This window comes from Alligator mississippiensis, chromosome 9 (assembly GCF_030867095.1).
Source record: "Alligator mississippiensis isolate rAllMis1 chromosome 9, rAllMis1, whole genome shotgun sequence".
NCBI classification, from domain to species: domain Eukaryota; kingdom Metazoa; phylum Chordata; order Crocodylia; family Alligatoridae; genus Alligator; species Alligator mississippiensis.
In genome coordinates this window covers 61,312,474-61,326,868 of record NC_081832.1, presented here as the reverse complement: position 1 = coordinate 61,326,868, position 14,395 = coordinate 61,312,474, and the positions used below count along the sequence as shown (strand labels likewise).

The window sequence follows — 14,395 nt, the reverse complement described above, 5'->3', positions numbered from 1 at the left end:
TGCAAAACCCGAGCGTCTGGCACTGGGAAGCGTCAGGGCAGGACCTGGTGTTATTTTAAATGACTGTACTCTAAAAGGGACGTCACAAAAAGAAATACTAAAATCCCCAGGTACAAACTTTAAAAACAAACCAAAGGCTACTAGAAAGGCTTTATCACCACTTTGAACTCTCTATTTAATAAAACAACGGCTTATGTTCAGAGGCAGAGATGCTTCTACTATATTCTTCTATAAATTAATGCTGCCTTTTTATTTATTTTTTTTTTTTGAGGACATCTCAGGAAATTTATTGCTCAAGTGAGTTTCCAGGAACTGGCATATTATAATATGCCATTTTTTCAAGCAGGAAGAAGCATTTTCATAGGCACATTCATATTCTGAATGTCACCACCCTAGTGAGAGGACACACACATGTAAACCTGCTGGTTGTGTAGTGTGGTAAATTCTAGCATGACAAGGCTTTATGGACCTGACAGTGTGTTGACACCCAGATCAATGCAGTGGTTAAAAAAGGTCAAATTTAGGATGCATAACCATATTCTTAGAAATCACTTAACATTTTAATTTTCTCCTTCTATTCTCTATGGGCCCAGAAGGACACAAGTGTAAGAATTTAAAGATTACATTTTACACAGATCCATGGCAAAAAGTCACAGCAGCTAAATGTTCTCTCCCTAGGCAAAGACCGTTTGCTAGGCGTGTTCTTAAGTACAATGCCAACCTATAGCTAAGTAGAAAAGGGAACTAGGACTTAAAAGGGCTCTATGTTCAACATTAGTAGTATTTTCAATATCATATGCAGTGAATAGACAATAACTGCAAACGAGAGTTATGACCAAAATTAACAGAGAAATGGCAGGTTTTATGCCTGACCAAAATCAAACAACCTAAAATGTTTCACACTTTTCTCAATAAAGTGGGTTATATGCATGCAAAGAAATGGTTTCCTCACATGGACTTTAAATGCCAAATGAGCTGCTCTTATCCAGCACTTGTTTATTCCAAATGAAAAAAGCATACGCTTTTGGCTGAAGGGAAGAGAGGAAGTCAAATGATAACACTAAGTGGTTAAGCAGAATTTTTTTCTATGCCCTGTTTTATTCTTATTTATAAAGCACTATGTTTGGGCTCCACAATCACAGAAGAACAGGGTAACAAAGACACCAGAGATTAAAAAGACACTATCAAAACCTAATTCTGCTGCTGTCAGTTTAGTTTAGCATTCAATCCTGGGGCTCCTTACCAGAAAACTAGCAATCATAAATGAAGTAACAAACATAAATGAAGGTGGGGAAAACGTTCAAACTTATCATTTTAATTCAATGAGCTGGGGCTTTTAGTTTACTTGCTGAAATCTGAGTAACAAAAAAAACCTAAGGAAGTAACTTTAATGTCAAGCAGATTTTCTGAACTGCAATGTCAATTTTTTAAAAGCATCAAAATGTCAGTGAGCCACTATTATAGGATAATGCATATCGCAAATAATACCCATGGGGGAAAGCGTGAGGAGGCTAAATCAATCCTTCATGTCTGCAGAATTTCTTAATACATACTCCCTGCTTTTTCAGAGCTCACTGCAACTAACCTGGCTTCTTGCAAGACACTGGCATTAATCTTGAATTCTAAAGTACATTACCATGAACTTCAACCAATGGAGTGCCTCCCGAACTGTTATTCTACACCCTGCTTTTGTTACTTTGACAGATTGGTATAAAGCCATACTACCTGGTAATATGCAATTCCTTTCTTTTAAATGTTCAATAATAAATAGGAAGCTAATATGTCAAAAACCTAGGTTAGCAGTGACTATATCTATTATAACCATTGTGGAATCAGAAAAAATATATGCCTTAAACTTTGATTATTTTAGTTATAAGATGACATAACCATTTTGTGGAAAATTGCTGGCTCTGTATAGTAGAACAGATAAAAGAAAGCGTTTGTTCTTTATAACTCCTCTGCAACTGCTTCGCTCACCCCGGCCTTGAAGATAGCAAAAAAGTATGTACAAATTTGATTTCCAGGTACAAGAAGGAGGTTTGTGAACTAACCTCGCCTCCCCCATTAGTTCCCATCCTGATTACAGCAAAGAAATAATGAAGTAATATTATAGCTGCTTTTCATGCTAATTTCACTATATGATCACGTGAGTTATAAGCAACTGTTAAAAAGTATATAAGCCTCCTGATTTTGCCCTTGGGGGGGGGGGGCACCCCTTCCAAATGCTTGGGAAAGCCATGTCACTTTGGAATCCCCCCTACAGCTGTAGTTTCTTTTAAATAAAAGCTTCTGCTGACCTGACCCAAAAGTATGCTGCGTGTGTTTCCACGACACCATTATGAAAGATAGAAGAGAAAAGTTCCATAACTTTGAGACCTCTTACGGTCTCCTGGCCTATCCCATTGTTTTTGATAATGACTCTGACAAAGGTCTTCAAATGCAGAATTCCAAAGGCTTTCAGAATTTTGCTGAAGTCTAAAATAAGACGCATCTACAATCACTGTAAATACCATTTGATATAATTTTGAAGAGAAACTTTAGAAAATGCGACTGATGGTTCAAGGCCCAGATAAAAAGATACTGCTCAAAAGCTGTTTTATGTTCCAGTGCAGACAATACATCACATCATGAAAAGACTGATTTTTTTTTGCTAATGATTATCAATCTGGGATTGAAAAAAATGCACTTTCAGTCATCTGCACTAGAAGCTATTTTACTGAGATAGTAAGGAGGCCTACCCCCTAAATCCTTAGTCTAACAACATCAGAGACCAAATAATGGATATACTGGCTTTGAAAAATTAATCCTATTGTTTTATTGTAAGCAGCCCAAAAGTAAACTCAACTGGAAGAAGCTAATATGTCTTAGTAGAACATAGAGCAGAACCATTTTGCAGCCATGGCTTCACCAATACATCAGCTGAACAGCCAGAAATAGCAATGACACAGTAGTCCTTCCCAAAATTAGCATTCCATTTTTTAAGTTATTTATTGCTTTTAAAGACACTTGAGTTAAGTGTTCACTGCTAGAAGGCTCTTGCATGATTTTGCAATGCATGTTTCTAGACTAACAAATACACATTTCTGCCCCAATTCAAAGACTGTCCCTTGAGCACCCACTTAACAACTCCCTAAGGAACGCCACTCGATCCCCCCCCCCGGGCCTCTCCTTTCATTCCAGTTAGCAGGCCTGATACATCACTCTTCCAAGGATAAATGTTTTAAAAGTCAGGCAATCAGCATATGAACAGCCAGCAGAAATAATACTGGCTACCTATATGCCATTATATAGTGCTTACTTAAGGTATCATCCAAGCACTGGCACGCACGTGGGGTACCTCTTGATTATCTATGAGCTTCATTTGTGTCAGGAAGAGGAAACTTAATGATCCTACACAAATGCAATGCAAGTGATACAAGTACCCCCCTTCTACACGTAGGAGAACTGAAGCAGGGAGGAATTGATGACTTTCCATGAGGTGACACAGGAAATTTGTGGAAGAATACATAACAGAATTCATATCTGCTGTGTCCCAGTCTTCTGCCTTTGCCACTAGACCATGCATCATCCCATCATAAAAAAATCAGATTTCATTCTTAGAGGTCTTTACAAAGAAGGTCAGTCCATTTACAACCTCACCCTATAGTCTTAGGGTAAGATAATTAAAAGTTATGACTACATACAAATGGCAGTGCCACATGGTGCTGGTATAACCTTAAAAGGACTTGTGGCATTATGTAGCTAACTTTGTCTGGCCAGGACAGAAAGCTGTCTGGTTCTCGTTCAATAAAAGCAGCAAGTGCTATTTTCATCCTTGGTCTCCATTTCTACAAAAACAAGCTACTGTAATCTACTTTGAAAAAAAGTCACATGCAGCTTGTGGTAGTTTTGTAGTGCAAAGAAGGGTTCTTAACATATTATTTTCTGTCAACTAGGTCAAGGCTGGATGGGAACACCAAGGGCTATATTAATGAAAGGACATACTGTTTCTCTGTCCAGCACTGCTCTGTTTGCTTGTTAGCCATTTGAGGAACTGACAAATACATTTTTTTCTTTTTTTGCCTTACTGTGCATGAAAGCTGCAGTAAATTTGTAAATAAGGCAGTATGCTGAAAGTGCTGTAACCATAGAGAAACATAAGATAGGTTAGCTATAATAAAGCCTAGATGGTTAAAATATATAGTTTTATGAGGGTAGTTAATAATTTTAAAACAGGAAAACAAGAAATCTATAAAACTTTACTGAAATTCAAAATGCTGAAAACACATAACAATTAAAAAGATGCGTATATCCAGTTGGTTTCATTAATATTGACTTCACACATGCACACAAGTACTTGGTGTCAGTTTATATATGGCATTTGAAAGGGGAACTGTCATCTTAAAAACTAGGCCATAAAAAGGGAAACTAATTTCAGATATTACATTTGCACCAGTTCATTCAGTTCTATGAATTTCTATGGTTTTATAATCATATCGTCTTAACTTGAACATCCTTCAACATTGTGATTGTCGTAAGAGAGTTGCAAACAAAAATGAAACAACCAAAAAACCCAAAAGAAACTGACTACATGCAGCAAATAAAGTATATTCTGTGCCCAAAATAATTAAACATTTCCCCATTCCCTGCCATTTTTTCTCCACATCTAACCTTTGGCATTTTTTACAACGGGTAAATATTTTCTAACAGTGAACTTCTTAAGTTGACAGCATTCCTCTACAGAAACAATTTGCATTTAATAGGTTCATATATTGTAAGGGGCTGGAAGGGACCTTGGAGGATCATCGGGTCCAGCCCCCTGCACTATTCAGGAAAGACAACTCGGATCAAGTGACCCCAGTGAGGTGACTGTCCAGTCTTCTCTTGAAGATTTCCAGGGTAGACGATTTCACCACCTCTGGAGGGAGCTTATTCCACTGTCTGGACACCCTAACTGCGAAGAAGTTTTTCCTAATGTTGAGCCTGAAATGGTCTTCCAGAGTTTGTGGCCGTGACTCATATGATAATTTACTGTTGTTTTGCACTGTTGAGATTATGACACTTGACGTTTTACTGAACATCAGAAGAGTAATAAAAAGGTTGGCTTTTCGTTCTATCCTAACTCATCGAAGCCTCAGAATTTTCTGAAAGTTGCAAACAAGGGAAAGTTAGCACCCCATTAAAATTTTAAATACTTATGGTGGATTAGAATATGCGTGAGAACGAGCATATACATGTGAATACAGACACACATGTGTCTTAGTTGCACAAATAACTTAATGAGTAGCTCTTATGTCCGTCGGCCCTACTTACAAAGGCTGACAAACCTCAGGCAACTTTCTTAAAACTCTAGGGCACAATGGATCCAGCTGCAGAAGGTGAAACAGGCCGTAGGCAGGACAACTGCCACAAAAAGCTTTCTTTTTCATTAACTGTTACCAGAACATAAAAAACAGCTCATCAGGACAGCCCATGCTAATACCCAATATGAGGAGGAAGTAGTGCATCTTGCTGCAGTCTCCATTAAAATCAACACCAGTGCCCTGCCAAACACACACTACTTATGGTTCATCTTTCCATCCACCTGCAATCACATTGCTTGCTCAACTGTTTTACCTGTCATCCTTTTCTTTCTCATTTATATTTGCATTGTACCATTACTATAGGAAGGACTGCATTTAGCTGCTACACCCTTGAGTTTAAAAAAGGTACACTGTACCACTGTTTTATAACATATCCAATACATATTTACAAATACTTACCTACATAGCACTCACTTTAAAAACCTATAATCAATTTACATCTATATGAAACATATGCATCATGATGGTCACAGACACAACTGGAGTTCAGTAGACTATTGTAATGCAGTATGTCAAGATGCAATAAAAGACTGAAAACCCCCCCCCCCATAAGCATCTTCAGGTTACATAAAGTACTGAAGATGCCCTTTTCAAAGAGAGTAGTGCAGCTAAAGCAAAATGCATTCAAAGGAAGGGGAGTAAAGAGATGGATGCTGTACTTAAGGCACTTACATTAAAAGCTAATCTTTACTACAGTCAACCATCAGACCCAGAGGCAGCAAACACCATTGTATGGCACATAATTACAGTCAGATGTCAGAAAAATAATGGGAATTTTGCCATTCCCATTAGCAGGGAATGTTAGAGTAGGCTGCTTAGTTGTGTTTGGATGTTATTTATTTGCACTAAGGACAGGCCAAGCTTCATTCAAATATAGATTTTGCTTTGCACTGATTACACACTACCTGTGGAACATCTGAAAGGAAAGAAAACCTTTCTAGATGACAAATGCACCTTCCTTTACTTGACTATATCTTTTCCAGGTTTCCCCAGTGTTTAATACTACCATTCTGCTTCTCATCACTGCAACTGTTACAAACAGTAAATGCTACAGTTTTGCTGATGTACAAAGAAGTAATGCTGCAAAGACCACTCACTGAAAGACTACTTGGCAGTGTTTTAAGACACAGTTGGCACATCTATATATACAGATAATGTGAAGAAATACACTCTGGCACTTACCCCACTAGAGTTTATTGCTCCCAGGTGCACCATTTGAACACGCACCTGGGACCACAGCAGGTTGAGCTGGGATGGAGCAGCTCCAGCTGTCGGGGGTCCTGGGGGTCAGCCTGCCATCCTGGGGGTGCTCCTTCCCACCCTCCCCAGCTCAACAGACTGTGGAGGGGCTGGCTGGGTGCTCCAGTGCAGGGCTATCCAGCAGACAGCTGCCACACTGAAGCACTCTTGTGCCCCAGCCAACCAAGGCAACATTTATAGGTGTGCTGCTGCAGAATAAAACGCTCCACAGCAGGATAGCACTTGTATTTACAAGTACTATCCTGCTGTAGAGTTAATTAGATTACTTCAGCCCAATAGGGGTGCACAGGTAGATGTGCGATGCTTGCTGTGGTGCTAATTAGTCTATTATGTAGTAAACTTCTCATGTAGACATGCACATTGTAAATGACTGCTCCTGATCAGAAAGCTACTGGACTTAGCAGGAAAGTCCTTTTTTGGTCTGTTTGATGAACGATCTGAAAAGTCCTACCCTAACTGTGTTAGGCAGCCAGAGGGATCTTGCTGGGGTGATCTGACCCCAGCTGACTTCCTGCCCTTGGACAGGGGGCTGGACCTGATGATCTTGTGAGGTCCCTTCCAGCCCTAATGTCTATGAAATCTATTAACAATAAACATGTTATGGAACATATAATATAAATCAAAAAAAAATCCAAAACTACAGTAAATACCTAGCTACATCTTTTAAAGTGTCCAGTTAATGCATATCAATTAATTGTTATTAACAGAATTTGTTAATCTAACAAGATCCTAAGGCCCCTGGCACACAGTCATTTAAAGTCTCATGGGATCTGATCCCCAATCCCAAAGGAGCCATGGTATCTGATCCGCAACCCCAACAACTGTTTCTCCTGCCACGCATGGCAGGAGGCATGATTTCGGAATCATGGATCAGATCCCAATCATGTCCTTTCTACTTGCCAGTGAAGGAACGTGATTCTGGGTTTCCCCACACCGGCAAGTTAAAAGCCGGGTTTCTGGAGCCCGACATGACCCAGGTCTGTCCCAGAGCCATCGTGAGACCCCAGCCTGTCAGTTTATTGTCAGTTCTGGTGTTGTCCTGGGGCTGGGGCTGACAATCACCTGATTGTTGGCCTAGCCCTGGCACAATCCAGGATGTGCCATACACTGATTTTAAAGCATCATGCAAATCAACCATAGAAAGGATCTACATTATAATGTGGAACATTTTTTTTATGGATGGTTTGCCATTTTATGGTGCCCTAAATTGGGTGCACATATAGCACCCTTGCCATTTATGCTCTGATTAACCTGTTAATCATAGCATAAATGCAATGTGTAGTGGGGCCCCAACAGACCCTTCTTTCTGCATTTCTTTTTAACTGCTGAGAGGTATATATAAAAAGTGTTCTTCATTAAATGTAAACAGCCATATTAGTGTGTTATTAAGGTGGTACTACTTTAAGATGTTAGATAAATGTAAAAGTTAGGGATAATGTTATTTCTTATTTTTAAATTTAAAACAGGTGAACGAGAAGACAGGACCATGACAGAGGGGATATGTCACTCTAAATCCACACCATAAGCTTTTTTATTGTTCATCTTGTTTCTTTGAGTCTACTGTTAAAAGCACACACTTTTGTTACAAATATTTAACTATCTAATATTCACATTAACTAAACTCTGGATGAGGAAAAAGTTAGTCACTTAAGACAATCCATTTAAAAACAATTCTAAGAAGACTCTGATTTTCTTTTCTTTTCAACATTTTTTGGTGGAATGAGGAATTATTTTGTGCATGTGTATGCTGGAGAGGAAAGCAGTGGCAGACAGACAAGTTTACATCAAAGTTTCTCCAACAGGCTCCTCAAGAAGGATTCATGGGAAGAATTGTTCCTGAATTCACTTGGAAATCCATTTTTGAGCCATGCTTATCTATAGGATTATAGAAAGTGCACAACACCCAAAATTCTTCAAAAGCTTAAATTTTGTAAAGAATGCATTATCAATATATAGACATATCATATGTAGCTTTCAGGCACAGTAAAAGTGGTAGAAATGTTTTTTAAAAGCCCTAAGTTATGCATAAATTTAAATGAGACAAAAGGAGATATTCTAGTCTATCAAGTAAACAGGTTATTGCACCATTTTCCATAAGAGTGAGTCCTTCAAAGGAGAAGACGTTACATGAAAAACTTGCCAAGTTTCAATAACATTAAGGTAAAAACATACACAAATACAAATTTCCTGAATTTTCACTGGATTTTGACACTAATATTTCAAGGTTTATTAGTATTGAAAGCCATGACCTATAGGACTACCCTGAAAAGCAAAAGAAGCAAAATCAGAAACCTCTAGGCATATAAATGTTTGAGACTAAATTCAGTTGCCAACAGTTAAGTTAAAATGTTTACAATTTTTAAATGTTTTAAAATATCAAGTTTTAAGATATTTTTAAATACCTTTGCTTGAAACTCTTGTTTTAAGTAAGTGGAAGAATGGAATGGAATGGTTTTATGGATGATTTTGCAGAGGATGAGGATCTTACTTTCTAATGTTCATAGCCTAAAATCCAAGTTATCATGTTTGTATTCCTGAACAACATCTACTAATGGGTTTAAGGGTGGGGAGGAGGGTGGTTGTACCTGGGTGGTGTAAGATTAAAAATAAAGAATTCTCTAAGTGCTCTCTAAAATTGAAACACCGTAAATTAGTCAGAGCTGCTCTAATTATAACACTGCCCTGTCTCGTGTATCAGCTTATTGACGAGCTTTAGTTCAAGTTTACAGTGCAGAGGCACTGCATATAGGAACTCTTCGCCAAAACACAGCGTGACTTTGCTCTCAGGGAAGCGGCCTTGACTGCTGGAGAACTGTTGCAGCTCTCGGATGAACTGGATGGTGTTGAAGTTGCCAGTATATACTACAGATGATGTGCTGTTCATGTCCATGAGCTAAGGCAACAAGAAAAGCATTTCTGGGAGCAATAAACTCCAGTGTGAGAAGCACCAGAGTTTATTGCTTTGCATTAATTGCATGTGTAGATGCGTCCAGTGTGGTTCAGATACAACCTAGGCACTTTCACACATGCTCCAGGGGTGGGGTGGGGGTGCTTTAATAAAGACGGCTCTGAGATCTACTCTAATTATAGCACTGCCCTGTCTCGTGTATCAGTGTATTGATGAGCTCTAGTTCAAGTGCCCCGCTGCCATTTTTAAGCACAGGGACGCTGATACACAAGACACAGGAGGCTGCTGGAGTGCAGCAATTACCACACTCCAGCAGACTTGATTAATTGCGTATAGGCAACCTTGACTTCTAACTTCTCAAAAATGCTCTGTATACAACACTTCTTCTATAGGCCTCAAGACAGGATCCAGCCTGCAGGTAATACTGTGGGGATGCTGAAGTCCCAGAACTTCAAGATGTGCACACATGTACATAAAAATACATGTGCACACGTTTCTTCCCTTCTCCAACCACAAATGTACAACAGTCTAGCTGAATGGTGGCACAGGTGACATTAAAGATAACCAATTCTAGGGCCATCTAAAGACCACCATAAATTTACTATTGCTTGTTCTCTGGAAGCTACTGGCCTGAACTAGTGATACTGGTGCTGTCCCCACTGAAGGGACAGATATCTATCCTTTATATTACAATGCTTCTCCTAAATTGCAATGAGTGTTCTAAGAAAAAACATCAGAGAATTACCCAATTTTAGGGGTTTGCTTTTCTTTAAAAAAAACAAAACAAAAAAAAAACAACAAAAAACAGATAAACCACTGGGATTTAAAACTTCAGTGTGCATGAGTAAGATATGCTTCACAAGCCCATTTGGTAAAAAAAAAAAAGTATCTCTCTTTCTGTCCGTTAACAAGTCAAAGCTATACGGTGCATGTAACCCGATTTCCTTAACGCATGCCTGCCTTCATACACACAGATCAGTACCAGTACAAATACACATGTGAACAAGCAGAATGCCTGTGCAAAGCAGCTAGTATTCACTTCGGGTTCGACTGATTTAGGGGACAGTGATTCGATTCAGTGATTCGAATCACTGTTCTAAATCGTTTTGTCTGAATCTCACTCCCTGCACTCAGCGGCTGCTGCCAGGTTGGGGGGGCGATCCCCGCTGCTCCCCACTGCCCTGTGCTATGTTGGGGAGCTCTGCCATGAGCCACCAGCAGCCCCGACGGCTGCTGCGGCAGCCAGTGAGTGTGGGATTTTTTTTTTTTTTTTTTAAAGAACCAGCAGCTGGGGCCAGGGGTCAGCCATGGGCAAGGCTGGGAGAGCCAGCAGGGGATGGGGACTCGTAGCAGTGCCCCCCACACAGTGCAGGGCAGTGGGGGGCAGCAGGGATCGCTCCCCCACCTGGCAGGAGCCCCTGAGTGTGGGTTTTTTTATTTTTTAAAGAGCCAGGAGCTGGGGCTGAACAGGGAAGCCATTGATGGGGCTGGGAGAGCAGGCAGAGGTCAGGGGGTGCTCAGGGGGGCTGGCATCAAGCCCCCTTTGCATGGCTTGATGCCGCACATTTCACATTTCAGATCAACGTGGCAATTCCTTTCTATCCTTCTTCAATGTTTACAACAAATGTGTAACTAGATGTTGTCAAAATATCATGGGTAGGGGATCTGTATAATTCAGTTGGAGAATCTCATAAAATTTCACCCTCCTTCCACCACTGCAAACCATGTTCTGGGTTCTAAGCTTTCATATTTTAAAATAATTAATTTTTCACTGATCACTTGTATTTTGCTAGTATTCAGAAGCTTCAGTCAAGATGATATCCCCATTTTCCTGGGCACTGCACAACCACATGCTAAGAGACAGAATCTATTCTAAATAGCTTAAAAATTCAATTTAAAACAAGGCTCAATGACTGTAAATAAAAAAAAGAAAGACTAAGGTTACAGCAATAAGAACACATGGTGGGAGATGATCTACATGCCAGTATTTTTATTATAAAAAATTAAACAATAAATCTAGTAACCCTTTTGTTTAAAAATACTCAACAAAACAAAACCAAAACCTCTTTGGTATGGCAAAGAGTGCAAATCAGTTCAGCACTGCATTCCTGACTCTGAAAGCGCTCAGAATTTATGATGTTAACCTTTCCCACTCATCCCAATAAATGTTGATTTTTAAAACGATTAATTACTTCAGTCTCTCATTTTGGCAGAAATTTCCTGAAAATCCAGTTCCTAAAAGCTTGAACTCCCACCCCATCTCCCCAGCTGCCAACATTACCAGCTTATCTGTAATAATGTCTACAGTGTAGTTGTGCTGGAAATAAAAAAATCCAGTAGCACCCTATATTTTAGAGGCACAATACAACAAGTGCTATTTGACAGGAAAAACAAACAATAGAGAGAGACACTTTACTGCCGGTTTTACTTCATTTCATATTGAAATCAATTTCTGAATTTTAACTGAAACCATTACAGAAGTCATCACTGAAGTGCAAGAACAAGGCAGCCTGGCAGCAGAATTTAGCACCAACAGATTGCTGCAGAGTCCACAGTACCTTATGACGGAGTAAGACAGAAGAACAGAAGTCCAAGTATAGAGAGGCTTTAGCCTCATGCTGGATAATGTGATGTCTCCCTCATCCACATGCTCTGCTTAGTGAACAGGGAGAGTCTTCTGGTTAGCAAGGAAGGGGACTACAGGGATCAGTAAATCAACCATGAGCAAACCTATTCAGCAGGCTTCACCCAAAGAGTTGTGTAGGCTTTTATAACAATTAATGGAACAAATGAATGAACTGAAGTGGCAGCACTAGAAGAGTACCTAAGGATCAATACATAAAGCAAGAGATGGGATATTTTATATTTCTCATATTTGTCTGGAATACAACCTTATACTCACACAGGTTTTGCCACTAATTAGCAGGGTTAACTGAATCTCAGAGAGCCAAATTACACTTGCTTCCCCTGGGGTGTGCAGTGCATCTGTATACTTTTTCTAAAGCAGGTTCAGGTTCCACAAATCTAGCAGGTGTATACTTGCATCCCTCTTTACTCTGCTTTAGACATGGAGGATTCCAGATAGAGCCTAAAGAGAGCATACAAGCATGGAAAACCTAGGCTCCAGTTTGGGCATATTCCCTTAATGTTCTAAAACCTTGAGGCTCTCAGTTAACAGCAGCTGCAAGTGTATTTGAACGCAGGTACTTAAGCCCTTACCCTCTGCATATTAAGAATCTTAGTGAAGGATAATTTGAAACACATCCTATCATGCATAAAAATAATGAATGAGAAGTTTTCAATTCCCTATGCTTAAATGTTGTACATATGGAAAAGAGAGCTTAAGGACAATCAAATATCAAACCTACAGATTGAATGGAAGGGGAAATACATGAAGCAATAAAGCACTCACAGCACATAGTGCCTTTCATTTAACATCTCAGAGCAGCTTGCAAACATTATGAGATGCTTTGGAAGATTTTCTTCCTCCCCAAAGAACCAATTAAATCACCATACGCCCTGTCTTATAAAGTCACCCTGAAGACCAGGAAACAAATGTGGTTAATATGGGTGGCTGGAAGAGTCTAACAAAACTGTACTTTAAAAGTACCCACATGTGATTTCCCAGCAACATCCTAAAAGGCAGGGTCACCTTTGAAGGTCATGATTTAAAGTATAGGTGTTAATGCCCATTGTAAAATTTATATCTTCAAGTTTTAGGTAACTGGAAATGTCTATCTTTTGTCATCTTTTTCTATGTCCCAGCATAATTCTGGCTTCTTCAAACATCAATACAGAAAACAGAGAAATACATCACTCCATAATGAAAGCTGCATCAAGAAATAAGTGATTTGAGGTGAGAGGAGAGAGTCTCTCCCCCCCCAGATGGAAATGTGTAATCACAACCCTTCCATTTGTATTTCCCATAATTATGGCTATACTTCCACAGGATCCACCTATCTTAAACAAACCTACCATGTGGTAGCGTTATGTTTGCACCGTCAATGATCGCTTGTGCCAGTTCATGATCATTGCTCTCAAATGCATGAGCAGCAGCCTTGAGGGCATCCCAAATTTCCTTACGACCTTCAAAAGCTGGTGCCGTGTCCCAGAACTCGTCTCTTTTACTGCGCAACTGTCCATCCGTCATTGGGTAATCACTTTTCCATTTTGGTTTCTCCTTTTTCAGGGGCTGATTGCGACCTAAAGCAACTGTGAGGAGAAAAAAAAACAAAACACACACACACACACATTAAATCCAATTTGGTTTTGTTTAGTTCTCAGCAGCTTTAGCCTTCTTTCTGGAGACCCAGATCTCCGGTCTCCCCTGTGCTCCCTACATTGCTTTAGTCTGTTTTTAAGGATATTTACTTATTCCAAAAGTCTCTGCCCTCAGGCTTTACTCCTTAGCTTTTTCAAGGGTTTCTCTTCCATTATCCAATTATACCTGCCTCTCTGACTCTCTCAGTATTCCCTGGGAGCCCTAAAAGTTCCCTGTAAGCTCCCCTGGTAACTTTGTGCCTTTGCTACTTATACCATCTGCTACAAGCTGCATGACTCATCCCTAAAACAATAGAAATCTTTCAGCATGCTACAGCAGCAATATAGTGAGAGAAGCATATTAACTAGAAGCACCCTGCTGTCAGAGGGAATATTGCATCAGGATCTTCCATTTCTGTACAGCAAGCAATGAACACTGTACAACAAATGATGCTTGCTACTAAACACAAGAGTTTCATAAAGCAAAGAATTTTTGCATCACTGTGCATCTCATTTGCCTTTCGCCATATATTGAGCCTTTAAATATTTAAACTCTGAGGCTAGCAACTTAATGGATACACTAAAATCCCTAAAAAAAATCCAGTAACTTGACCAGCTTTCCCAT

At 39.6% G+C, this 14,395-nt stretch overlaps 1 protein-coding gene across 2 annotated transcripts in view; it reads right to left on the bottom strand.

Annotated features, from left to right (window-relative positions):
* The window catches only part of UBTD2 (ubiquitin domain containing 2), a 94,804-nt gene that overhangs the window by 29,322 nt on the left and 51,087 nt on the right, over positions 1 to 14,395 (bottom strand). For both annotated transcript variants that reach the window (XM_014597653.3, XM_019478525.2), the window contains one exon: positions 13,486 to 13,722. In XM_014597653.3, the coding sequence (XP_014453139.1) occupies positions 13,486 to 13,722 (237 nt within the window). The remainder of the gene's footprint in view (positions 1 to 13,485; positions 13,723 to 14,395) is intronic.